Source organism: Nicotiana sylvestris, chromosome 6 (assembly GCF_000393655.2).
Source record: "Nicotiana sylvestris chromosome 6, ASM39365v2, whole genome shotgun sequence".
NCBI classification, from domain to species: domain Eukaryota; kingdom Viridiplantae; phylum Streptophyta; class Magnoliopsida; order Solanales; family Solanaceae; genus Nicotiana; species Nicotiana sylvestris.
Window position 1 is genome coordinate 136096546 of NC_091062.1, and position 24517 is coordinate 136121062.

General features: G+C 38.8%; 2 protein-coding genes across 2 annotated transcripts; both read right to left on the reverse strand.

Annotated features, from left to right (window-relative positions):
• Window positions 1-10239: 10239 nt before the first annotated feature.
• Window positions 10240-15051, reverse strand: LOC104220368 (uncharacterized). Its single transcript, XM_009771225.2, has 9 exons — window positions 14728-15051; window positions 14083-14287; window positions 13360-13450; window positions 13117-13262; window positions 12594-12837; window positions 12396-12500; window positions 12044-12226; window positions 11683-11887; window positions 10240-10859 (listed from the first exon to the last, which is right to left on the reverse strand). Exons 1-9 carry the CDS (start codon window positions 14945-14947, stop codon window positions 10375-10377), a joined length of 1884 nt encoding a protein of 627 aa, XP_009769527.1. The 5' UTR covers window positions 14948-15051; the 3' UTR covers window positions 10240-10374.
• Window positions 15052-19919: 4868 nt separating this feature from the next.
• On the reverse strand, window positions 19920-23046 carry LOC138871335 (uncharacterized). The gene is made up of 3 exons (XM_070149208.1): window positions 22599-23046; window positions 21272-21433; window positions 19920-20473 (listed from the first exon to the last, which is right to left on the reverse strand). Exons 1-3 carry the CDS (start codon window positions 23044-23046, stop codon window positions 19920-19922), a joined length of 1164 nt encoding a protein of 387 aa, XP_070005309.1.
• Window positions 23047-24517: the final 1471 nt, after the last annotated feature.

Below are 24517 nucleotides of genomic sequence, written 5' to 3' on the forward strand. Positions count from 1 at the left end.
TGATATCAAATCTCCGGGTTTATACCCTTAAAACCAGATTTAACACTGTTACTTACCTCAAATCGGTCAAATATCTACTCCGCGATGCTCTTGCCCTTCGATTCAGCCTCCAAATGCTCCGAATCTATTCACCACCAGCACAATACCATCAATTTATGCTAAAGGAATGAATTCCACAAGAAAAACTATCAAATTAGACCAAAAATCCAAAATCGGCTCAAATCCGGCCCTCGGGCCCACATCTCAAAATTCAACAAAATTTACAAATCCTGAAAGCTCATTCACTCACGAGTCCAACCATACTAGTTTTACTCAAATCCGACTTCAAATCGACATTCAAATCCCAAAAATTCATTTTATGAAGTTTCTACAATTTTTCCCAAATTTCCACCTCAAAGTATTAATCAGATGATGAAATCATTGATATATTTGTGTATATTAACCAAATCCGAATTATAATCACTTACCCCAATGAATTTTTAAAAAAATCCCACGAAATATCGCACAAACAGAGCTCTCTAGGTCCAAAATGTGAAATAATGCCCTAAACCACGTTTATATAGTGCACCCTCTAAACTCCACTATGCGGTCCGCGAAATTCCAAGTGCGGTCGCATAAAAATAGTGCGGCCGCACCTTTTGGTGGTTGCACTGTCAGGCTTTAGTATTTTGGCCATAACCTTCTCTACATATGTCCAAATGATGACTTTTTTACCTTTCTGGAAACTAGACACGAAGGGCTACAACTTTCGTTTCTGAATCATCTTAAATTTCCTTGTAGATCAAAAGATATAGGTTTCCGACGTCGGACCAGCAGATTTGCAAAACATTTCCTTGGAGTGCGGCCATGGCAAAATTATGCGGTCTGCGAAATTCTGCTGAGGTCCGCGAAACTCAAAGCACCAGAACCATACTTGAGTTCCAGAAATGCTTGGACTTGTCCAAAACTACCCTGAAACACATCCGAGGCCTCTGGAACCTTAACCAAAGGTACCATCAAGTCCTAAAATACCATACACACTAATTCGAGCTCTCAAATCACATCAAACAATAACAAAAACATGAATCGCACACCAATTCAAGCTTAATGAACTTGAAAACTCAAACTTCCACAACCAATACCGAAACCTATCAAACCTCGTCCGAATAACCTCCAATTTTGCACACACGTTACAAATGACACTATGAACCTACTCCAACTCCCAAAATTCCATTCCGACTCCGATATCAAATTTTCCACTGCCGACCGGAAATCGCCAAATTTCCAATTTCGCCAACTCAAGCCTAATTCTACCACGGACCTTCAAAATACAATTCGGACGCGCTCCTAAGTCCAAAATCACCCAGTGGAGCTAACGGAACCATCATATATCCAATCCGAAGTCAAATTCTAAAAAAGTCAAACTTGGTTAAACCTTTCCAATTTGAAGCTTCTTGTCGAGAATCATTCTTCTAAATTAATTCTGAATAACCTGAAAACCCAAAACCGACGATTCACATAAGTCATGATACATCACGCGGAGTTACTCATGCTCTCAAACAACCGAGCGAAGTGAAACTGCTCAAAACGACAGGTCGGGTCGTTACATAAAACTTGTCTACAGTGAAGAGAAAAATCAGCTTGCTTTTAGTAAAAATGAGAATAAAAGAAACCACCTCTCAAAAGCAGAAATGGATGGCAAGTTAATCGGTTTGCTAAATATCATAATTAAAAATACTATATAATAGTTAATTAAATTAAATTGTTCAATCTTTGCAGGTTCAGAAGATATCAAATTATTTTGAATTTAATTACTACATCAACATTATATACATCATCAATATATTAACACTCATTTATTCATTTTAATGAATATAATGTTACATTTAGTCAAATGTCAATTGCTATAATACATAATTCATTTTTCTTATATACAATTTTTTTACTTATTATTCGACAAAAAAAAAAGTTTACTTATTCACTTAGGATTCAAGCTGATAAAACTTTTAAGGTACATAAATTTATTTCCACAAGAAGAGTATTGGCAGTGGAAAAAATAAAAAAATAGAGCAAAATCAGTTATAATATAGCATTAAAAGTCACGTTGTTATAAATGCAAACTTGAAGTAATAAGAATGTAACAACATAGAAAAAAGGTATTAAAAATATTATCGTTATTATTTCTCTCTCTTTTCATAATCATTCCAATAAATAATAACTTATTATATTTACGTTATATTTATAAAGCATTAACTCTAATATTAGTTATTTTTTAAGATTAGTTATTTTTTAAGATTTTATATTATCATTTATTTATAGAGCTAACTAGCTAGATGAGATCGTTCACCATGTTTAAGAACGTATGATTTTTTTCATTAATCTTTGTTCAATAACTCACATCATTTAACAATTTTGACGTAATTAAGATTATATACTCATTGATATAGGGTGCATGCGTAAAACGCGTACACTAAGACTAGTATCTATATTAAAAGCATGAAGACCTTATCGAAATGTTGTTCGCCTTTTTTTATTTTTCGTAAGTACATTATATATTGGATATAATTGTAATTTCAATGACTATTTTCTTCAAAATAAAAAAGCTAATTGTCGGCTACTTGCATAGAGTTTACCCTGTTTGGGATTCTTGCCTACGCGGTTTACCTCCCTTTTGTATGAGTTTTGGATTCCAATTCCATTGTCTCTTTGGTCTTAGTTTAGGATTATATTTCTTCTTTAATGACCGTATTAGGCTTCTTCCTTTCATTTCTTCCCATTGTTTTGGAATCATTACCATATTAGGATTGTCCCTTCCGTTTCTTCTCTCTGTTTTGAAATCAAATTAGGTTTCTAGAATTTTACTACTATGAAAGAAGCTATTTTCTACATTCTTTGTCATAAACTAATGTCCCTATAGCAAATTTGCTTGTCACTTACGGTAAATTTCTATCTTGTACTATATTCTTGAAGTTATGTAATAATGGTTCGTGCATTATCACTATTAGTTGAATGATTGCGTCAAACCAATCAATCTTTTTAAAATTTTCTCCTTTGTTCTATTCCACTTTGTCGTTACAAATAGATACATGATTGTTCCTCGAATCTTCTCCTTCCAATGTACATTTAGTTTATTTTTTCCATCATTTTGTTGGTTTTTGGTGAATTTTTGGTTTTGATGTTAGAACTGATGTTTGATAATTGATAAACAACTCTAAATCGAAAGTTTTCAATTGTGTTTTTTTGTTTAAAATGCCTCATATATGATCATTGGTTTATGTCTCATGTATGATCATTGGATTAAACTCACTTACGAATATTGTACAAGTTGTTTGAATCATTACATTCATCATATAAAATTGGTTAGGTATTCTAACCCATATCAAGTTAATAAATTTAAGATTTTATCACTCTATGGTTGATATATATTTTTAATTACCAATTATTATTCCACACTCTACGGTTGATATATAATTTTAATTATTAATTTTGATACCAGCTGAAGTTCCTCATATTTGTGATGACCCGAAAGATCATCACTTGTTCTAGAAATAAATCTTGTGTCCCGAGGCCTTAAAACCTCCTTTTTACCTCATCTCGTTTTGTGTACGTGGTCCGAACCTATATCCGGAAAGTCTTTTTGTGAAGATATGAGAAATTAAAATTTCTAGAGTTAAAATTTGAATATGATTGACTTTGGTCAACATTTTGAGCAAACGGACCCGGATCTGTGATCCGGCGATCTCGGGAAGTCCGCAGTAAAATATGGGACTTGGGTGTATGCCCGAAAATGAATTCTGAGATCCCAAGCCTTAGAAATTAATTTTTGAAAGAAATTATTTTGCTGAATTATTTATGAACTAAATAAAAGAATTAATGTTTGAAACCATTGGTAGCGGGCCCGTATTTTGGTTCCGGAGCCCGGTACAAACTTGTTAAAGTATTTAAATGATAATTGTGAAATTTGGTGAAAATGAAGTTTATTTGACGTGATTTGGACCTCCGGTCGAAGAATTATGAACTTTAAAGTGTTCTTGATGAAAATGATGAGTTTTGGGGTTTAATTCATCGTTTTACATATTATTTTCATGATTTGATTATACGAGCAAGTCCGTATGATGATTTTAGGTTGGTGTGCATGTTTGGTTTGGAGCCCCGAGGGCTCGGGTGAGTTTTGGATAGGACACGGAGTGGAATTTAACTTAAGGAGTTGTAGGTTTTTTTAGCTGGTATGTTGCAGGTCTGCAGGCTTCGCAAATGCGAAGCCTGGCTCGCAAATGCGAAAGTCTATCGCAAATGCGAAGAGACCTGGTATGCCTTGGGGTCGCATATGTGGCTCGGTGTTTGAATTGTCAGCAGGTTAAGTACGAGCATCAGAGTCCTGGTGGTTTGTTCCAGAAGATTGAGATTCCTGAGTGGAAGTGAGAGCGTATCACTATGGACTTCATTGTTGGACTCTCACGGTCTCAGAGGAAGTTCGATACAGTGTGGGTTATTGTTGATAGGCTGACCAAGTCAGCTCATTTCATTCATATGGCAGTCTCTTATTCTTCCGAGAGGTTAGCTAAGATCTATATCCGGGAGATTGTTCGTCTTCATGGTGTGCCCGTGTCTATCATTTCAGACCGAGGTACGCAGTTTACCTCACATTTCTGGAGAGCAATTCACCGGGAGTTAGGCACACGGGTTGAGTTGAGCACATCATTTCACCCTCAGACGGACGGGCAGTCCGAGCGGACTATTCAAATTTTGGAGAATATGCTCTGAGCTTGTGTCATTGACTTTGGAGGCTCGTGGGATTAGTTTTTGCCTCTAGCAGAGTTTGCCTACAACAACAATTACCAGTCAAGTATCCAGATGGCTCCTTATGAGGTTTTATATGGTAAGCGATGTTGGTCGCCGGTTGGATAGTTCGAGCCAGGGGAGGCTCGATTGTTGGGTACGGATCTAGTACAGGATGCCTTGGACAAGGTCAGGATCATTCAGGATAGGCTTTGTACGGCCCAGTCCAGGCAAAAGAGTTATGCCGACCATAAGGTTCGAGATTTTGCATTCATGGTCGGTGAGCGGGTAATGCTTCGGGTGTCGCCTATGAAGGGCGTGATGAAACTTGGGAAGAATGACAAGCTTAGCCCTAGGTTCATTGGCCCGTTTGAGATTCTTGATCGGGTGGGAGAGGTGGCTTACAAACTTGCTTTGCCGCCGAGCTTGTCAGCCGTGCATCCAGTGTTTCATGTGTCCATGCTTCGGAAGTACCACGGCAATCCATCCCACATGTTAGATTTCAGCACTATCCAGTTGGACAAGGACTTGTCCTATGAGGAGGAGCCGGTGGCTATTCTAGACTGGCAGGTTCGTCAGTTGAGATCGAAGAGTTTCCCTTCTATTCGTGTTTAGTGGAGAGGTCAGCCTGCTGAGGCATCGACCTGGGAGTCCGAGTCCGATATATGGAGTCGTTATCCCCATCTTTTCCCCAACTCAGGTACTTCTTTCTTATGTCCGTTCGAGGACGAACGGTTGTTTTAGAGGTGGAGGATGTGATGACCCGAAAGGTCATCACTTATTCTAGAAACAAATCCTGTATCCCGAGGCCTTAAAACCTCCTTTTTATCTTACCTCGTTTTGCGTGCATGGTTAGGACCTATAATCGAAAAGCCTTTTTGTGAAAATATGAGAAATAAAAATTTCTAGAGTTAAAATTTGAATATGGTTGACTTTGATCAACATTTTAAGCAAACGAACCCGGATCTGTGCTCCAATGATCCCGGGAGGCCCGCAGTAAAATATGGGACTTGGGCGTATGCCCGGAAATGAATTCCGAGGTCCCAGGCCTTAGAAATCAATTTTTGAAAGAAATTATTTTGCTGAATTATTTATGAACTAAATAAAAGAATTAATGTTTGAAACCATTGGTATCGGGCCCATATTTTGGTTTCGGAGCCCAGTACAAACTTGTTAAAGTATTTAAATGATAACTGTGATATTTGGTGAAAAATGGAGTTTATTTTACGTGATTTGGACCTCCGGTCGAAGAATTATGAACTTTAAAGTGTTCTTGATGAAAATGATAAGTTTTGGGGTTTAATTCATAGTTTTACATGTTATTTTCATGATTTGATTGCACGAGCAAGTCCGTATGATATTTTTAGGTTGGTGTGCATGTTTGGTTTGGAGCCTCAAGGGCTCGGGTGAGTTTTGGATAGGGCATGGAGTGGAATTTAACTTAGGGAGTTGCAAGTTCTTTTAGCTGGTATGTTGCAGGTCTGCATGCTTCGCAAATACGAAGCCTTGCTCGCAAATGCGAGCCCGCAAATTTGAAAGTCTATCGCAAATGCAAAGAGACCTGGTATGCCTTGGGGTCGCAAATGCGAAGGGCACATCGCATTTGCGAAGTGGCCTGGAATCCCTCAGTGTCGCAAATGCGACAATCCTATCGCAAAAGTGAATTTGCAATTGCGAACTTTTATCGCAAATGCGATGATAGTAAACTTCTGAAGGGTTCGCAATTGCGAACCTTGGTCGCAAATGCGACATCTGTGACCTGCAAATTCATAACTTAGCCGAAAATCATTCACTTTTCAAACCCTTTCAAAACCAAAACACTCTTAGGTGATTTTTCAAAGACAAGTACTCTTCCAAATCGATTGTAAGTCATTTCTAACTTGTTTTTACTAATCTTTAACATCTTTTCTCATGATTTCAACTCTAAATCAAAGGTTTTCATAGGGGAAATTGAGTGTTTTGGGTAAAACCTAGGTTTTTCAAATTTTGGGGATTTGGACCTCGATTTGAGGTCCGATTTCAAAATAAATTATATATTTGGGTTTGTGGGGGAATGGGTAATCGGATTTTGGTTCGAACCTCGGGTTTTGACCATGTGGGCCCGGAGGCGATTTTTGACTTTTTAGGAAATACTTTAGAAAACCTATTTTCATGCATTGGAATTGATTCATTTAGCATTTATTGATATAGTTAAGTAACTTGTGGCTAGATACGAGCGAATTGGAGGTGGAATCAAGAGGTAAAACAATAGTTGAGACTTGAATTTTATTCGTGGCATCGAGGTAAGTGTTTGGTCTAACCTTAGCTTGAGGGATTAGGAGTTGTGTCCTATTTGCTATGTTTTATTTGTTGAGTACGACATATAGGTATGGTGACGAGTATTTATACGTTGGTGTCAAGCATGACCGTGAGTCTTATTCTATGACTAATGTGACTATGTTTGTATTGTCATGCCTTATGTGATGATTTCTATTGTGGAGCAAATCTTGTGGAAGTAATAGTGGAATTTGAACATTGAGGAGTGTTGGCTCAAGTTGTATAATAAATTGTGGAAGTATAATTGGCAATTGAACCTTATAGAGCATTGGCTCAAGTTGTGAAGTGAGTTGTGAAGTAAAAGTGAAAAAGAAAAGAGAATTATTATATTGCCTCCATTGCCGGGATGTTGATACTTTTGATATTGTTTCCTTGCCGGGATTTGATTGTTCAACTATTGTTCCCTTGCCGGGATTTTATTGTAATTTTATTTATTCCCTTGCCCTATTATTTGTGATTGTTGTTTGGGTGAGGTCTGTGTTAAAGCACGAAGGGTGATGCCGTGTAATATTTTGGTGAGAGAGTGTTAAAACACGAAGGGTCATGCCGTGTATGATTTTGTGAGGAAAAGTGTAAAAGCACGAAGGGTGATGCCGTGTCGCACGATATACCATTCTGTGCTTTTATATGAGTGATAATGCACGAAGGATCATTCCTTGTCATAATTATGTGAGGTAAAAGCACGAAGGGTGATGCCGTGCCATTTATATTGATTTTATGGTGAGGACGAGAGTAAAAGCACGAAGGGTGATGCCGTGCACTTGTCCCTGATTTTCCTGATTCTTGTTGATAATTGAGTTATGGTGTCCTTTACATTTATTTACTGATTTTCTGTTGTTACTTGACTTTATTGTAATGTTATTGATTCCCTTACCCTAATTGCTTTGTGATTGTTGCTTGGGTGAGGAAGAGTGTAAAGCACGAAGGGTGATGCCGTGTATTATTTTGGTGAGAGAATGTTAAAGCACGAAGGGTGATGCCGTGCACTTGCCTTTGATTTCCTAAATTTTTATTGATAACTGAGTTATGTTTTCTCTATATTTAATTGTTGGTTTCCTGTTGATACTTGTTGTACCCCGCAGCATGATTCCCCCTTCATATTTCAATTGAACTGTGGTGATCCTCATATTTATTTGTTGTTCTTCTGTTATTATTCGATGTCCCCGCAGCATGTTTCCCCCCTCCCATCCTTAACTGTACATTTCTGCTTTTATTTTCCGTTGTATACGATTTAACTGCACAGGTTTATTTGGTAGTCTGGTCCTAGCCTCGTCACTACTTCGCCGAGGTTAGGCTAGGCACTTACCAGCACATGAGGTCGGTTGTGCTGATACTACACTCTGCACTGTGTGCAGATCCCGACGCAGCAGCTTTTGGACCTTAGCTTGGGTGGCTGCCTTCAGTCCATACGAAGATCCAAAGTAGTCCTGCATGTGTCCGCAGGCCCTGGCGTCTCCCTCTGTCCTTTCATCCTGTTTCATTTATGTATTTCAGAAACAGTATCGCATTTATTTTTCGGACCTTGTTTGTATTATTCCTAGACCGTCTGTGAAGTTGTGACACCAGTTCTGGGTAGTATTTGTTTAAGAAATGGTATTGAAAATATTTAAATGGTTTTATTTATTTCTTCCGCTTGTTTAAATTCCGCTATTATAAACTGTTGGTTCCTAATTAAGGATTAAAAATGAGAAAGAGGTAAATTGTTCAAACGGTTGGCTTGCCTAGCTTTCACTAGTAGGCGTCATCACGACTCCCGAATGTGGGAAATCCAGGTCGTGACAATATTTTCTCACAAAATTAAATTTGGCTACCTCTTTTAATTGACTATAGTACCATATCACAATTTTAAAATCGTGTCTTAAAGAATAGCCCTTGACAATTGGCTTCGTTCAATCTACCCAAAATTTTGACAATTTTTAGTGGTTCAGGTGAACAATTCTCCTTATCGGTCTCATAAATAATATTTTATATAATTTTCTTGTTATCATGTAATATATTATGTTCTGAAAGTTTTGTAGCTTTCTTACAGTTCAACTATCATTTTTATGTTACTCTTCAAAATCTGAGAGATATTCTGTAATATCAATTTACATAAACTATATGCTAATTTAACTGCTTTAGCTTTATTTAATATTTATGCTACTATTGAAAAGTTGGTTTTACTGTGCATAAAAAATATGCCTGATCAATGAGTTGTGTTCTTGTATATGTCATAACAATTTTGAGACGTGTTCTTGTATGTCATAAAAAGCTTATTAATCCTCAATTTTAGTAGTAGGCACATTGTGGTTGGATTAAAATGCGTTAGTACATTAGGTATTCTTATTATTGGTCTAAATAATTCTTTTAAATCTTTTTTTAAATAAAATTTTTAAAACTATGAATATCTTCTATGAATTTAGTACCCTTTTGATTACACATAGTTCATTCACGTGATAATAATTTTCTTATAAACAGATGCGGATTACATGTGCAACACACGTGTATCATTAAGTGGAGGAGAGGGGATTAATCCTTTTGTAAACCAAATTAGATTCACAATATTTTTTTGGTTTAAAAAAAGCAGCCGTTTTTTTAAATTATTACTATTATTCTAATTGAGATGTTTTTCTTAAAAAATATATAAGAATATAAAAAATATCTAATATGGACCGTGGTCGGTGGGAGTATTTCCTCCATTTCACCACAATGAATACAATGGTGCTTTTCCTTGTCTTTTACTACTACACTTTCCTCCTAAACATTATTACTTTCTCTAACAGTAATATTTTTGTCAATTTCATAATACCACTTTTTGTTATTGTACATATCAGTCTAGTGACAAACGGTGGGATCGGATCAAATATTGTTCGGATCGGGTAATAAAAAAACGCATAAATTATCCGACCCGATTCATATTTAATACGAATAAAAAACGGTATAGGTAACTATTTTATCTATGCATTCTTGCATATGATCATTTTTGGAAGAATTCTTAGTTTCCCTAACTTGAGCAACCCCAAATTTGATGCTTTATGTAAAAGTTAAATCCATTGATTATCCATTGGTTACCCATTGATTATCCATTTTCTAAATAGATAATATGGTCCTTATCCATATTTGACCCGTTTTTAAAAAGTTCATTATCCAACCTATTTTTTAGTGGATAATATTGGTGGTTAACTATTTTCTTTTAACCATTTCGCCACCCCTATTCTTTTTCTTCTTCTATTCTTGGGGAAAACTAGAACTGTTCGATACAAGGCATAAATAAAGCTCTACGTTACAATTGAACAGCAAGTGAAAGACAAGAGGAGGAGATTAGTTCTGGACAGGCTCAGTTGTGAGACCAAATCCAAAGGGAAATAGAGGATCATAATGCGGATCGCCAACATTCATGGGAAGCTGGTCAACTGACTTGAACCAAGTGCGCGCAAGTTTTCCTGTGAATCCATAGTCACCAAATAAGACATCAGCGACACCTTGGCCTTCACTTCCCGGAAGCCATGCAGCTACGAGGGCGTCTATATTTGCAAGATACGGCTCAATCACAACTGGACGCCCCGACATGACAACTACCACACATTTCACGACCCCACAGACGTTAGTGATGGTACTCGGACCAGGTTCAGCTATAGCAAGTTTTGCACTATCACCAAACATCTCCGCATAGGGTGTCTCACCCACGACAACAATGGCATACGAAAAATGGCTGGACTTTACAAAGTTTGCATCTGGGTTGTCCTGGTAGACGACTTGCGTAGATGGATGGACTGTGTTTTTCACAGCAGATAAGATTGTAGTTCCTGTATGCGTCCAAATATATGAGAGCTTGTTTGGTAATCACTAAGCATAATCTCAAAAATAAAAACCAAATAATGCATTAATCCTTACATGCAACTTTATTAACATGAGAGGAAAACGGTTTAGATCATTCTTCAAACAGTGCATAACTCGGAACTCTTCCTACAAGCCTAAAATATATGGTCTAAAGTTTGTAGAAATGGCCAGGCAATATTCAAGTCCCGCCAAGACTTAAGTTATCAAAACCTATATTTAATTCACCTTCCCAGTTTACTTCATCCCAATTTACATTATACTTCCCTAAAGGAAAATCTTGACAAGTCTAAGAATAAAATAAAAGATAAGGCCATGTAGTTATACTGTTGATGTCACCTTTCGAGAAAGTACCAGTCTCACCCATTCTTTACCAATATTTAGACATTCTTTAATTAATTCAACTAAAACAAATGGTGCTAAGATTCTTTCTGAATCTCGGCTCTAATCAAACAGCCATTAAGTCAAAGTTGTTCTTTAATTTATCACCTGGCTGAAGCCACGTGTATGTGTCCAACAGAGTTCTTAGGTGTCAAAATCAGTTGAACTTTGATGTGCACTGCTCAAAGCGCACAGAAGACATTGAATTTTGTTTGTACTGAATAGAAATGTCAGAGCGACAACAAATAGAAAACTGTCACGGCCACCTCTAGAGGTTGCAAAGCAGGAGTCTCAATAGTTCACAATAACTGCTAATCAAGGTGCTATGTTGAGGACAGGATTTTGATTCACACTGGCTCATATACACTGGGTAGAGTGAAGAGAAAGAACCGTTAGGAATCAGAAAGATACCTGTGGTAAGATCGTTGCCTCCAATTCCCTGCCACCCTATAGTCCAGCCTCCGCACTGGTAACCCAAATTGTCAGCGTGACTGCCAGCCACAAGTATCTTCGCCACTTTTTTTGGAAGAGGAAGTAGTGGCTGGCTAATAACTTTTCCATTCTTCAAAAGTACAAGCGATTTCCTCACTGCTTCTCTTGCTAATCCTCCGTGTTCCTACAGAAATAATTTAAGTTGAAAAAAACAAGGAACTAAGTCAAGAAAGAACCAGGTGAAGAGAACCGGAATGGAAACTTATGATTTTGACAGAAGTTGTCTCGCATCCCCTTGAGCGAAGCTTGTCATGATAATTTTTGTGAATGGGGAAATTACCTGGCTTCCCAGTTGGTTCGCTAAGCTGAGATCAGCCAATGGGTTCTCAAAGAGACCCATGACAAATTTAACCCTTAATATTCTTTTAACTGCATCGTCAATCCTGCTCATGGGAATGATATTGTTCCTGACTTGGAAAGCCAGATCATCAAGAAATTCGGTCAAGTTTTCCTGACCCATAATCTGAGACAATCAATTACTAAATACATTAGGAAAGTAATTTGATTACAACTTGAGTTGACTAATAATGATCTAATTGTGTCAGTTTGACAAGATGACAATTTAGAGGGAAAACAATGGGTAATTACATATTCTATAACAGACAATTTTGGTAGTCATCCTTTAGACTGACCATGTCAATTCCAGCAAGAACTCCAGCCTGAATAGAGTAAGAGTAATTGGCACGGGGTGGATCAGTGATCTTGTCTATAGCCTCCCAATCTGAAATGACAAAGCCCTGAAATAAAGGCCAGCAGAAAATATGATGATCAGCAATCTCGCCACTATGTTCCAATCAATTGAACTCTTAGAAGAGAGCCAGCTCTTTTACCCTAAACTTGAGCTTTCCCTTGAGAAAGCCAGTGATTAGACCACGGTTAGCATGCATCTTCATGCCATTCCAGCTTGAGTAAGATACCATTATTGTCGAAACTCCCTTTACAATGGAATCAATATAGGCAGGCATGTGGATGTTGATTAGCCCATTCACATTGATAACAGTGTTATTTTCATCAATGCCCTTGTCAGTGCCACCATCGCCCACAAAGTGCTTAGCACAGGCTGCTACTTTAGTCCTTGAGCACATTTAGATATAGAATCATGTCACTGGATAGCAAATACCAGATAGAACGGCTAAATATGGCTGAGAAAGTGTAATGAAATGAAGAAGGTTACAACTAGATGCAAGTTAAATCACAATTCTTTGCAGTCAAATAAAGTTACAATTTTCTTCAATTCGACCATCCAATTTCCTTTAGACAAGAATATTTAATTCTAGTCTTAGCTGGTCATGCCAATGAGTTCACCAAACAGAGTCAAAAAGGACAAGGATGTGAAAGACTAGAGTTCCTTACTTTCCTGCGACAAAAGGAACACCCTTACGGGAGTTAGCTGGAATATCTCCTTGTAAACCAGGAATGATCTCAGTCATTGCTCGAACAATTCTATGGTCTTCACTGTAGCTTTCGTAGCACCGACCCCATCTTGGATCTCTACAGACCTATGATAACAATCAAGCAAAGACAAACTCATATTTATAATGGAAGCTATCAAATAAAGACAATATATGGGATTACATATGATGTTACGGTACTCACTGCGATGCATGGTGCAAAAGTATAAGGGATCCCTGTGGCTCTGACTTCAAGGGCAGTCGCAGCCCCAATCCGCTTCACAAGCTGCGGGTCTCTATTGCGAAGTTCAGATAATTCCAAGTATCAGCAAATGAGATGAAAGGACTTCAAGAGCAAATTGTAAAATAACCAACTAAATAATCAAATTTTTTCTGCATTAAGGAACAGGTCAGTAAAATATATCTTCAGATTTCCCTTATTTGACTATGATCTTACCAAATTTCCTGCAAAGAACATTTAAGGCACAATAAAGTTCTATCCAGAATTTTGAAGACATGCTTCCCTCTCGTACGGATCGGTATAGGGCAGGAAGTCTCAGCATCACCCCCGTTTATGTAATACTGGTTAAAGGTTCAAGGACACAAATTTCCACACAAGATGTAAATTCAATTTTAGTCAATATTAGGGGTCAATTAGTCAACCTCTCGAAACTGCTCCTAGTGATAGATGTTTCTAGCAAAATTTCCTAAATTAAAACGTCAGCCATCTCTCAGCCCCTCCTCCAACACTCACGCAATGTGAACTTAAAGAATCCCCCGGCATATAACCATAAAGACAGAAGACCAAATTTTCAAGTTATTGGGTCCAAAGTTGAAGCATTAGACTTTATATCACAAGCACTAACCCTGTAAAGTATGCTGCTCTAGTGAAGACGTCGAGAATAAGCGTTAACATAATTTGCTTTACCTTGTGACTCCAAGGCCAACATTGTGTGGAAAAATTGTAGCTTTGTAGACATTGTTGTGCCCATGGACTGCATCAATTCCATAAATCATGGGAATACCAAGGCGTGTTGAAAGAGAACCCTTCTGAATCTCATTAACCATCCTTACCCAGTCCGCAGCAGTAGCCTTAGGCACTGGTGCACTTCCTCCACCACTCAGTACACTCCCTGCCAAAATAAAAATTATTCACACTTCACTAAAACCAGAAAAAAGGTAGCCTTTCATTCAACCACCACAACGACGGCCAATCCAAAATTTTAAGTCTAAGAATGCAGAGTTACACGTCACCTACTTAGTTTACTACTCTTTTGTAGCAATTGATGCCTGTCTGCACACACACACACCCCCCACACCACAGGCTGATGGACATATTTTCAGTGGGTTTAACAAAACCCAGTATTTTTTACCAGAACATAGATAATATGCACGCACTAAAATTTCAATAAATACTACTAATTTTGAACTTAAAGATTGAACCATCAAGTTCAAATCCTGGATTCGCCTCTAAAATACACAATAGACACACATTTAGTAAAATGATTTCACCTTAATGATAATGTAAAACCTCAAGATTTTTGTAAAAAAAAAATTAAAAAAAAAAACTTACCAATGAAGTATTTCTTCATGATCTCAGGTGCAGCAACATGTCTTTCAATCTGGGTCATCTGACCAATTTTCTCTTCAAGACTCATTCTGTTCATTAAATCCCTTATTCTAACATTCAGTGGCTGTTTTGGGTCCTTGTACTTCATGTCTACTGCTTCAGAAAAACCAACACACGAGAACAACAGCAGAAAACTCATCATTGTTACTGCAAATTTCCCCATTGTTAATCTCCCTTGGTGAGATTTCTGTTAAAGTGGAGAGCTCAAAATGAGTAGCTTTAACAGTAGGACATCAAGTGAAAAAGAAAAATAAGAAGGAATAATCTATTCCCTCTCTTGTACGAGAAAGTATTTTATACTATGTATTTTATTATTGGAGAGCTAAATAGTACTCCTTAGTCTACTTTAATTAATTTTTTAATTATTTTCACACGTATTAAAAAATTCACTTTTTAGTATTAATTAATAATAATATTAATTATATTAATCTTATTTTGTTTCTTGAAAATATAATAAATACTTTTACACTCTTAACTCCAGCGACAACTTTATAAAAAAAGATACTAATTACTTCTTAATATTTGAAAAATAATAGTGTGGACCACAAGAAAAAGGTCCAAAAATTAATTAAAGTAGATCGGAGGGAATAAAAGTTTTACTAGTAACAGTTTTCAAATTATTTTAATTTTAAAAATTACTTCTCTTCATTTTGAAAGAGTTGAGAGGTTAGGACTTGGGAGTAGGAGAATATGTTGATTTTATGCTTAAAGTAATATTATATAATTAAAAATTAGATATAAGTACTACTATAAATTAATTTTTATTATTAAATTGTTTCATGAACTAAATAAATAAGATACGATAAAAAAATATTTGATTCTTCAAATAATATTGTATAAATAGAGCTAAAAAGAGTCATATCTAAATACATTATACTATCAATCAACTAAAGGATATTTTCTTAATTTTAATATTATAAATAATCATAAAGGCCTATTTTCTCGAAGTTTGATTATGTTCGTCATTCGACGGACTATCATACTACAATTACTTTTGGGAGGAGCTAATTTATTGGAAGTTTGCAACTCGTTCATTTACCTATTTTACGTACTGTACTCTATACAAACTGGTAAAGTCCATACTATAGTTTCATTATAAATTTTAATTTTTAAAATAAAAATACTATACTAATATTCAAATCCGCATTAAAAAGTAAGGAATATTTTGAATTTTGTATTACGAAACCGTAAAGAAGGTGTAGTAAAGCAGAACAAGGAACAGATCTGAGTACGGTTAATTGACACATATACAGCTTTTCTCAAAATGGAGCCCACCGGGCCCCGCGGAATTTTTCTTTTTCCCGGGGGAGGGACGGTGGGTGGGAACTGAATGAGGTTTTTGTTTTTTTGCTGGGTCCGTCAGACTATAATTTAATATTTTGTAATTACGTACTGTTGTGATGTGAAATGTGAATCAGTAAAAATAGTGAAAAGTATGGTATACCCCCTCTAGTGTAAGAACTGGTACATTTTGCCCCGGAAATTTCAGTTTATACACTTCTTTCCCTTTATTAAATGTCAATTGTCAACTATAGCAAAGATTTACGTGTATGAGTTCATAAATATAGATGTTAAATGCAAAATCACGTTAAGTTCCTACTTGTCTAAATTATCTTTAATTGTAATCGTGTCCAATGCAAGTTAGTTAATGCAGTTTTACTAGTAAAATAACATCCTTAAGAATCATGTCAAATCTTTAGAGTTTGGTCTAAGTATTTGATCTTTGAATTTAGTTTATGTATATAAGTTATATACTAGGTAGAAAAATCATTTCTCTTGGAATTAAGAATATTAAGTCAACTCTTAGCAAGATAAGTTTTACTACTAGATATGTTCTCGTTTATTCGTTGCTTATTTTTTGCCTACTATTCTTTTGCCTTGACATTAGTGATAAGAGGCACAATTTCATTGGCAAAGCTTTAGGTGGCCAAAAAGTATGTTGTTTCAGTATTATCTTGCTATGAAATGGTGGCTACGTGAAGCTTCTAAAATCTTATACATTTATACTGACATTGGGATCGTAGGTGATATGTGAAGAAGGATTAATTAGGCCAAAAACCAAAAAGTATGCTCATCTTCTTAAAAGGAATTTTTAGCTACACATGCTAAATAATTGTCACGACCCAAAACTAGCCAGTCGTGGTGGCGCCTAACGTGGTACTAAGCAAGCTGACATTTACGAATTTACGCCAACGCTTTTAATAGAAATGGATTTAAAACATTTTAAATAGTAGACCTTCTCATAAACAGGATAGAAAATTCAAAACACAATGCGGAAACTCCCAACATCAGGGTGTCACTGAGTACATGAGCATCTAAATATCACAAGTAGGGAAAATACTGTCTGACATAGTCTGAAACTAAATACAATAAACGAAAAAGATAGGGAAGGAGAAGCAAGGTCTGTGAAGCGTCGAGCAGCTACCTTGGAATCTCCCAAAAGATCAACTATGCAATGCAATCAACACCTACCGTGTCCGAAAATACCTGGATCTGCATACAAAGGGCAGGGTGTAGCGTGAGTACAATCAATCCAGTAAGTAACAGGACTAAATAAAGAACTTAAAGTAGTGACGAGCTTTGCAATTATAGTTCAATATCAATAATTTCAACATAGAAAAGTAGGCATGTTTTCAAGTTCGACAATTTCAGGTCAAGTCAGTTACCTCATGCCAAGTTCAAGTAAAACAGAATAATATATCTTTCAGAAACTTCAAGCCAGTGATATATGGAAGCTAAGTACATCAATAAGGAAATCAAAAGCATCCTCTCGGAGCGACAGTCACTCAGTCTCTCTCAATAGCTCAACACTTGACACTCACACTCAGTAGGTACCCGCGCTCACTGGGGGTGTGTACAGACTCTGGAGGGGCTCCTTCAGCCCAAGCGCTATAATCCGTACGGATAACTCACGTGCTGCACGGACAACTCACGTGCTATATATAAATATCTGCATCCACACGGACAACTCACGTTCTATAGTATAAATATTTGGATCCGCACGGACAATTCACGTGCTGCATGGACAAAGCACGTGCTATAGTATCAATATCTCACAATCAGGCCCTTGGCCTCACTCAGTCATCAATCTCTCCAGTCTCTCGGGCTCTCAGAAATCATAAAAATCATCCCAGACAGAAACGATATAATGTATCAACAAGGAACAATAGAGACTGAGATATAATATGCAAGTAAAACTGAGACCGAGTACAACACAACAATTTTAGCATATAGATTAACATGTACACGACCTCTGAGGGCACCTTCAGTACCAATACATTGCCTAAACATGATTTCTAACAGGGTTTGCTATTCAATTACTATATCACATGAAGAATTTACAGATACCAACAGATTAATCATCTATACAGTTCTATGGAATGGACCAAGTCCCAGTTCCTACGGTGCACGCCCACACGCCTGTCACCTAATATGTGCATCACCTCAGAACCAATCACATGACACATAGTTTGGGGTTTCATACCCTCAGAACCAAATTTAGAACTGTTTACCTCAATTTGAGCAAATCTCTACTCCGACACACATTTACCTCGCGAAACGGCCTCTGGATGCCTCGAATCTAGCCATAAATAATGCAATACAATCAACACGAGTTAAAGGAATCAATTCCATAAGGAAATACTAAGTTATAAATAAAAAGTTAAAAATCGGCCCAAAGTCGGCCCCGGGCTCACGTCTCGAAATCCGATAAAATTCACAAAACTCGAAAATTCATTCAACCACGAGTCCAACTATACCAATTTTACCACAAAATCTCGATCAAAACCTCAAAATCTAACCTAAGAACTTTTCTTCATTAGTCTAATTTTCCATCCCAAATCATAAATTTAATGATGGAATTAAAGGCTTAATCGTGGAAATTAACCAAAATTAGGTAGGAATCACTTACCCCAAACACCCACGTGAAAATTTATCCAAACATTGCCTTTCACCGAGCTCCCAAATTAATTTTTGTGTTATGACCTCAAACCCTCATTTTTGAATCTTATAATTCTGCTCAGGTGCGCCTTCTTCGCGAATGCGGAAATAGCCTAGCGTTTATGAAGCACAAACTTGAATGCCCGGAAAAACTCTCTTTAGCGAACGTGAACTCCACCTCGCGAACGCGATGCCTTGCCTAGCTTGGCATACGCGAACGCGTCCACCTAGCTGTGAACGCAACGATTTAGGGCCTGGTGTCCAAGCCTGCTTCGCCCTTCTATGCGAATGCGAGCTTTCTCTCATGATCGCGATGCACATCAACCCCCAACATTCACAAATGCGGCTCCCTCTTTGCAAACGAGAAGAAAAACTCCTGGACTTTCCCCGGATACACTTCACGAACGTGAGACCTTTCTCGCGAACGCATAAGAGGAAACTAGTAACAGCAAAACCAACAGTCTTCAGCCATAATGCCAAGTCCAAAATTGATCCGCTAACCATCTGAAACTCACCCGAGAGCCCTCGGGACCTCAACCAACATACCATAAAGTCCCAAAACATCATACGAACTTAGTCGGGTCCTCAAATCATCTCAAACAATATAAGAAACACGAATCGTGCATAGATTCAAGCCTAATGAATTTTGAAATTTTAATTTCTACAAACGACACTGAAACCTATCAAATCGCGTCCGATTGACCCCAAATTTTGCACACAAGTCACAAATGACACCACTAACATACTCCAACTTTCGGAACTCCAATCCGACCCCGATATCAAAAAGTCCAGTCCCGGTCAAACTTTTCAAAAAATCCAACTTTCGTCATTTCAAGCCTAATTCAACTATAGACCTCCGAATCACAATTTGGATACGCTCCTAAATTCCAAATCGCCCAACGGAGCTAATGGAACCATCAAAACTCCATTCTAGAGTCATTTACACATAAGTCAACATCCGGTCAACCTTTTCAACTTAAGCTTCTAACTTTGAGACTAAGTATCTCAATTCATTCCGAAATCTCTTCGGACACGAACCGACTAACCGGTAAGCCACATAACAGCTATAAAGCAAAAAATAAGCAGTAAATGGGGGAACGGGGCTACAAATCTCGAAACGACCAGCCGATTCATTACATCTTCCCCCTCTTAAACAAATGTTCTTCCTCGAACGGGTCTAGAAATGTACCTGGAGTCTAAAAAAGGTGTGGATATATGCTCCGCATCTCTCGCTCGGTCTTCCAAGTAGCCTCTTTAACTAGCTGACCTTTCCACTGCACCTTCACTAAAGCTATGTTCTTTGACCTCAACTTTCGAACCTGCCGATCTAAAATGTCCACCGGTTCCACATCATAAGTCAAATCACTATCCAACTGAACCGTGCTGAAGTCCAAAACATGAGACAAATCGCCGACATACTTCCGGAGCATAGAAACATGAAATATTGGATACATAGTTGAGTAGATAGGTGGCAAAACAAGCTTGTAAGCCACCTCTCCAACCCTCTGAAGTACCTCAAACGGCCTGATATACCGAGGTCTCAACTTTTCCTTCTTCCCGAACCTCATAACACCCTGCATGGGTGAAAACTTGAGCAGAACCTTCTCCCCAACTATGCAAGCAACATCACGGACCTTCCTGACGGCATAACTCTTCTGTCTAGACTGCTCCATACGAAGCCGCTCCTGAATAAATTTAATCTTGTCCAAAGCATCCTGAACCAAGTCAGTACCCAATAGCCTAGCCTCACCTGGCTCAAACTAACCCACCGGAGATCTGCATCGTCTCACATACAATGCCTCATATGGAGCCATCTAAATACTCGACTGGTAGTTGTTGTTGTAGACAAACTCCGCGAGTAGTAGAAATTGATCCCATGAACCCCCGAAATTAATGACACAAGTGCGTAGCATGTCCTCCAATATTTAAATAGTACGCTTGGACTGTCCGTCCGTCTGAGAGTAAAATGTTGTACTCAACTCAACCTGGGTGCCCAACTCCCGTTGTATTGCTCTCCAGACCCGTGATGTAAACTGCATGCTCCAATCTGAAATGATGGACACTGGCACACCATGAAGGCGAACAATCTCGCAGATGTAAATATCAGCTAACAGCTACAAAGAATAAGTAGTCCCAACTGGAATAAAGTGCACGGACTTGGTCAGCCGATCCACAATCACCCAAATAACATCGAACTTTCTCGAAGTTCGTAGGAACCCAACTACAAAGTTCATAGTGATCCGCTCCCACTTCCACTATGGAATCTCTATCCTCTAAAGCAATCCACCCGGTCTCTGATGCTCATACTTCACTTGTTGGCAGTTAAAGCACCTAGCTACAAACTCCATTATATCCTTCTTCATCCTCATCCACCAACAGTGTTGCCTCAAGTCCTAGTACATCTTCGCGGCACCGGGGCGAATGGAATACCGTGAACTGTGGGCCTCCTCAAGAATCAACTCACATAGCCCATCCACATTAGGCACACAAATTCGGCCTTGCATCCTCAATACCCTATCATCCCTAATAGTCACATCTCTAGTATTACCATGCTGAACCTTGTCCTTGAGGACAAACAAATGAGGATCATCATACTGGAGCTCTCCAATGCTATCAAATAAGGAAGACCGAGAAACCATACAAGCTACAACCAGACTGGGCTCCGAAATATACAATCTCACGAACTGGTTGGCCAAGTCCTGAACATCAACTGCAAGAGGTCTCCCACCAGCAAGAATGAATACAAAGGTACCTATACTCACTGCCTTCCTACTCAAGACATCAACCACCACATTGGCCTTCCCCGAATGATACAAAATGGTAATATCATAGTCCTTTAGCAGCTCCAACTATCTTCGCTGCCTCAAATTTAGATCCTTCTATTTAAATAAGTGCTGGAGACTCCGATGATTTGTAAATACCTTGCAAGACACACCATAGAGATAGTGCCTCCAAGTCTTCAATGCATAAACGATGGCAGCCAAATCCAAATCATGAACAGGGTAGTTCTTCTCATGACGTTTCAACTAACGCGAAGCGTATGCAATCACTCTACCCTCCTATATCAAGACACACCAATACCGATTCGAGAAGCATCACAATACACTGTATAAGAGCCTGAAGCTGAAGGCAAAACTAGAATTGGAGTTGTGGTCAAGGCAGTCTTGAGCTTCTAAAAGCTCTCCTCATACTCATCCAACCACCTGAAAGTAGTACCCTTTTGAGTCAATTTGGTCAAAGGCGATGCAATCGATGAGAAACCCTCTACGAAGCGACGATAATAACCGGCCAAGCCGAGAAAGCTCCGAATCTTTGTAGCCGAGGATGGCCTGGGCCAACTCTAAATCACCTCTATCTTCTTCGGATCCACCTGAATCCCCTCACTAGACACCACGTGCCCCAAGAACGCTACTGAACTAAGCCAAAACTCACACTTGGAAAACTTGGAATAAAGTTTTTCCTCCTTCAACCACTGTAACACAATCCTCAAATGTTGGGCATGCTCCTCCTGGCTACGAGAGTATACAAGGATATCATCAATGAACACTATGACAAACGAGTCGAGATAAGGCTAAAACAGATTATTCATTAGATGCAGGAACGCTACTGGGGTGTTGGTCAGCCCAAAAGACATCCCAAGGAACTCATAATGACCATAATAGGTCCTGAATATTGTCTTTAGAATATCCGAGTCCTGAATCTTCAACTGGTGGTACCCAAACCTCAAATCAATCTTGGAGAACACTTTCGCTCCCTGAAACTGGTCAAATAGATCATCAATACGTGGCAAAGGATACTTGTTCTTGATTGTGACTTTGTTCAACTGCCTATAATCAATGCACATTCTCATAGTACCATCCTTGTTCTTCACAAACAGAATCCGTACACCTTATCAAGGAGTTCATGAAGCCGCTCATTCAATTTCTTCAACTCAGGTGGTGCCATACGGTACAGTGGAATAGAAATGGGCTTAGTGCCCGCCACCAAGTCAATGCCGAAGTCAATATCCCTGTCGGGCGGCATGCTTGGCAAGTTTGCAGGAAACACATCTGGAAATACTCGCACCACCGGAACAGAATCAATAGTAGGAGTATTGGCACCAACATCCCTCACAAAGGCCAAATAAGATAAACAACCCTTTCTAACCATCCGTTGGGCCTTCAAATATGAAATCACTCTGCTGGGAACATAGTTTAGCGAACCTCTCCACTCAATCCTTGGCAACCCTAGCATCGCCAATGTCACGGTCTTAGCGTAATAATCTAGAACAGCATGATATGGAGACAACCAATCCTCACCCAAAATTACGTCAAAGTCTACCATACTAAGCAATAAGAGATCAACTCTAGTTTCAATCCCCCAATTGTCACTACACACGACCAGTATACATGGTCCACAACAATAGTATCATCCACTGGAATAGATACATGAACAGATGAGACTAAGGACTCATAGGGCATATCCAGATAATGAGCAAAATACAATGATACATAAGAATAAGTGGAACCAGTGTCAAATAATACAGAAGCATTCCTGTGGCATACTGAGACAATACATGTGATCACTACATCTAAAGCAACGATGTCCGGTTTGGCAGGAATATCATAGAATCGGTCCTGACAGCCACCTAATTGGCCTATCCCTCTAGGACGACCCCTAGCTACCTGGGCCCTACCCCGAGCTGACCGAGTAGGTGGTGTAATTGCTGGTGCTGGCACCATCAGTCGAGAACTCTGCTGTAGAGCCCCACTCAACAATTTAGGGCAATCTCTCTTGATATGACCCAAGTCCCTGCACTCGAAACAACCCCTCCTATGACAGATTGTTGCTCCTAATAACCCGAGGAACTACTTGTAGAAACTTGAGCGGACGAGGCATGGTGAGAACTCTGGATGGTAGTGCACTAAATAAAGACTGGCCTGAGCAAGCACTGTAAGAACCGTAGCTAGCTGATGCACCACGATGAGCTGGATGAGCCATCTACGCGGGCCTATAAGGACGACCCTTGCTATGGTTGGACTGCCCCTAGAAGGTACACCACCGAAACCACCCAAACCTCACCATGCTCCTGGCTACAGACCATCTCTATATGTCAAGCAATGTCAACTACCTCATCAAAAGTAGCACCAGATACCCTCTCCCGAGTCATAAACCACAATTGATATGTGAGGCCATCAATGAACCTCCTAATCCTCTCTCTATTAGTGGGGACCAACAAACTACGTGACGAGCCAACTCAGAAAACCTCATCTTGATGTAACTGCTCAAACTATTTGCGCAGCTCCTCTCTATGAGATTGCAGCACGAACTTCTCCAAGAAGAGAATGGAGAACCCCTACCATGTAAGTGGTGCTGCACCAGCCGACATGTACCTCTTATAAGCCTCCCACCAGCTGAAGGCAGCGCAGTGAACTGAAAAGTAGTGAACGAGACCCCACTACTCTCTAAAATACCGGCCGTGCAAAAAATCCGTTGACACCTGTCCAAAAAGCCCTACATCCTTTGACACTGCCCCCTTGAAAGATGGAGGTTGGAGCCTCCCAAATCTTTTTAGTCTCCTTTGCTTATTATCAGTCATAGTAGGAACCACATGGGCCTGAGCAGCTGCAACCGGCTGGGTTGGTAGTGCCTCCCAGTGTTTGGAGTTCCTGCATCACCTGATCTGGTGTACGGGCGGCGGGAGTCTGAGCACCTCCCCCAACTTGAGAAGTGGTTGTTGCGGCCGGAACTGAGATTGCCTGAGCAAGGCTAGTGCACATGGTCAGAATCTGAACCAAGGCCTCCTGAAGGCTTG

Excerpts from the sequence above, each read along its gene's own strand:
- LOC138871335 (XM_070149208.1), bottom strand. The coding sequence starts at position 23,046 with ATGGTAGACTTTGACGTAATTTTGGGTGAGGATTGGTTGTCTCCATAT. Across the intron at positions 21,434-22,598 it reads TGATAAGGTGTACGGATTCT|TTGATGTTCAGGACTTGGCC; the intron begins GTTTGTGAAGAA and ends GACCTCTTGCAG. Across the intron at positions 20,474-21,271 it reads CAAGGACAAGGTTCAGCATG|GTGAGGCTAGGCTATTGGGT; the intron begins GTAATACTAGAG and ends AGTTTGAGCCAG.
- LOC104220368 (XM_009771225.2), bottom strand. The coding sequence starts at position 14,947 with ATGGGGAAATTTGCAGTAACAATGATGAGTTTTCTGCTGTTGTTCTCG. Across the intron at positions 13,263-13,359 it reads CTTTTGCACCATGCATCGCA|GTCTGTAGAGATCCAAGATG; the intron begins GTGAGTACCGTA and ends TTGTTATCATAG. Across the intron at positions 12,501-12,593 it reads AGGGAAAGCTCAAGTTTAGG|GGCTTTGTCATTTCAGATTG; the intron begins GTAAAAGAGCTG and ends CCTTTATTTCAG.